This window comes from Babylonia areolata, chromosome 35, assembly GCF_041734735.1.
Source record: "Babylonia areolata isolate BAREFJ2019XMU chromosome 35, ASM4173473v1, whole genome shotgun sequence".
Classification (NCBI taxonomy): Eukaryota; Metazoa; Mollusca; class Gastropoda; order Neogastropoda; family Buccinidae; genus Babylonia; species Babylonia areolata.
This window is the reverse complement of record NC_134910.1, coordinates 26,275,769-26,277,655: the sequence shown is the minus strand read 5'-3', so window position 1 is coordinate 26,277,655 and position 1,887 is coordinate 26,275,769. Positions and strand designations below refer to the sequence as shown.

Here is a 1,887-nt window from a genome sequence, read left to right as displayed (position 1 = left end):
CTTAGACACTGCAGTGTTTCCTGTTTTCAGTAAAACGCCTGCCTTCCCTTCCGGAACAAACAGCGGCATCGGCGGACGTGGAAGAACCATTCCTGAAGGAGTCTGCATCTGTGTTGGTTTGATCGCCTGCCCTCCCCCCCCCCCCCCCACCCCCCCCCCCCCCCTGCAGTCATGGCACTACACGTCTGGAACAGTTCAGTCACCATGGAAACGTCAGAGACAGTGCAGGTGGAGGGGTTTCACCCACTGGATAAAGTCCGTCGGTATGTCTGGTACATCGGGCCTCCGGTCGTTCTCCTGTTCGGGAACTTCGGAAACGTCATGACCGTTGTCATCATGCGTACCCTGAAGTCTGGAGAGGCGGTGATCAACATTTACTTCACTGCTCTGGCCGTGCTTGATCTGGTTACCCTGGATGTTCTGTTTGTGGGCGAATGGCTGGGGTCCGCGTTTGACTACCACCTCCACTATCAGAGCAACGTCTTGTGTAAGATCCATAACTGGACGGTCACGACGTCCACCTCTGGAGGTTGGGTTCTGGTGAGTCTGACGACCCACAGGGCTCTGTCCGTGGTGTGGCCACATCGGGTGAACTCGCTCTGCACGCGTCGCCTGGTGACCAGCCTCATTGTAGGCACCACCACCTTCTTTGCCGTGATGTACTCGCACTTTCTGTACGGCTACCACCTGCGATACTTCAACGAAACGGGTGAGTACATGTGTGTGATGATGACAGGCAGATACCAAGCTTTCGTGTACGAGGTGTTCACCTACATCGACCTGGCTTTCTACTCTGTGCTTCCCTTCACCTGTATCATCGGCGCTAACTGCGTTCTGGTGTGGAAACTCCGGGCGACGGTCGGGCAGCTCCGTCACCAAGTTGCAGAGAGAGAGTCTGTCGCGGCGCGAGAGAAAGCGGCCAGCTCTGTGACTCTTACCATCGTCGTAGTGTCTCTGGCTTACGTTGTGCTGACGTTGCCAGTGTCTGTCTACTTCGTCTCTCTGTTCATATACGATCCCTCAGCTGTTCTGACTGAGGCTGAGCGTGCCACGAGTGAGCTGACGAGGGCTGTCACCTTCATGTTCATGTTCACCAACAGTGCTGTCAACTTCTATCTGTACTGTCTGACTGGGGCGAGGTTCAGGAAGCAGTTTGTGAAGATGGTGTGTCCCAAGAGGTCCCAGACTGCCCTGAGACACGCTTCTGCCTGATCTGCGATCTGCCACACACGATCATAATAATAATAAGAGATGCAAGGCCTTCAAGACTCACTTGTGATACACTTTTTTTTTTTAAATCCAAGCTTTTTATGTATTGAGTATAATTTCAAAATGTAATGTTTAAGATGAGAAAGATCAGTTTAAAGCAAATTAAGTCCCCTAGCATTACAGAGTAATTTCCCTTTTTTACCTCTGCACCAAAACGTTTGCAAAATAAATAAAACTTCCATGCTTAGCAAAAGAAGTTCCTGTTTGAACAAAAAAATGATAATAATGACTGCTCTTGTTGTTGTGTCAGAATATCAGATCAAAGTGCCAAGTTTAGAGATACAAAAAATATAAATATAACAGTAAATGCAGTTTGCATATAATTAGGTTTCATTTTTTATTTTTTTTTGTACCCATCCCAGAGGTGCAATATTGTTTTAAACAAGATGACTGGAAAGAACTGAATTTTTCCTATTTTTATGCCTAATTTGGTGTCAACTGACAAAGTATTTGCAGAGAAAATGTCAATGTTAAAGTTTACCACGGACACACAGACACACACACATACACACACACACACAGACAACCGAACACCGGGTTAAAACATAGACTCACTTTGTTTACACAAGTGAGTCAATAATCAAAGCACTTTCGCACCAGTCATTCACAAGCATGCAT

The 1,887-nt window shown here is 47.5% G+C and overlaps 1 protein-coding gene across 1 annotated transcript; it reads left to right on the top strand.

Moving 5' to 3' along the window:
* Nucleotides 1-204: 204 nt before the first annotated feature.
* LOC143278041 (uncharacterized) lies at nucleotides 205-1,212 on the top strand. Its single transcript, XM_076583053.1, has one exon. The coding sequence runs from the start codon at nucleotides 205-207 to the stop codon at nucleotides 1,210-1,212; it is 1,008 nt and encodes a 335-aa protein (XP_076439168.1).
* Nucleotides 1,213-1,887: the final 675 nt, after the last annotated feature.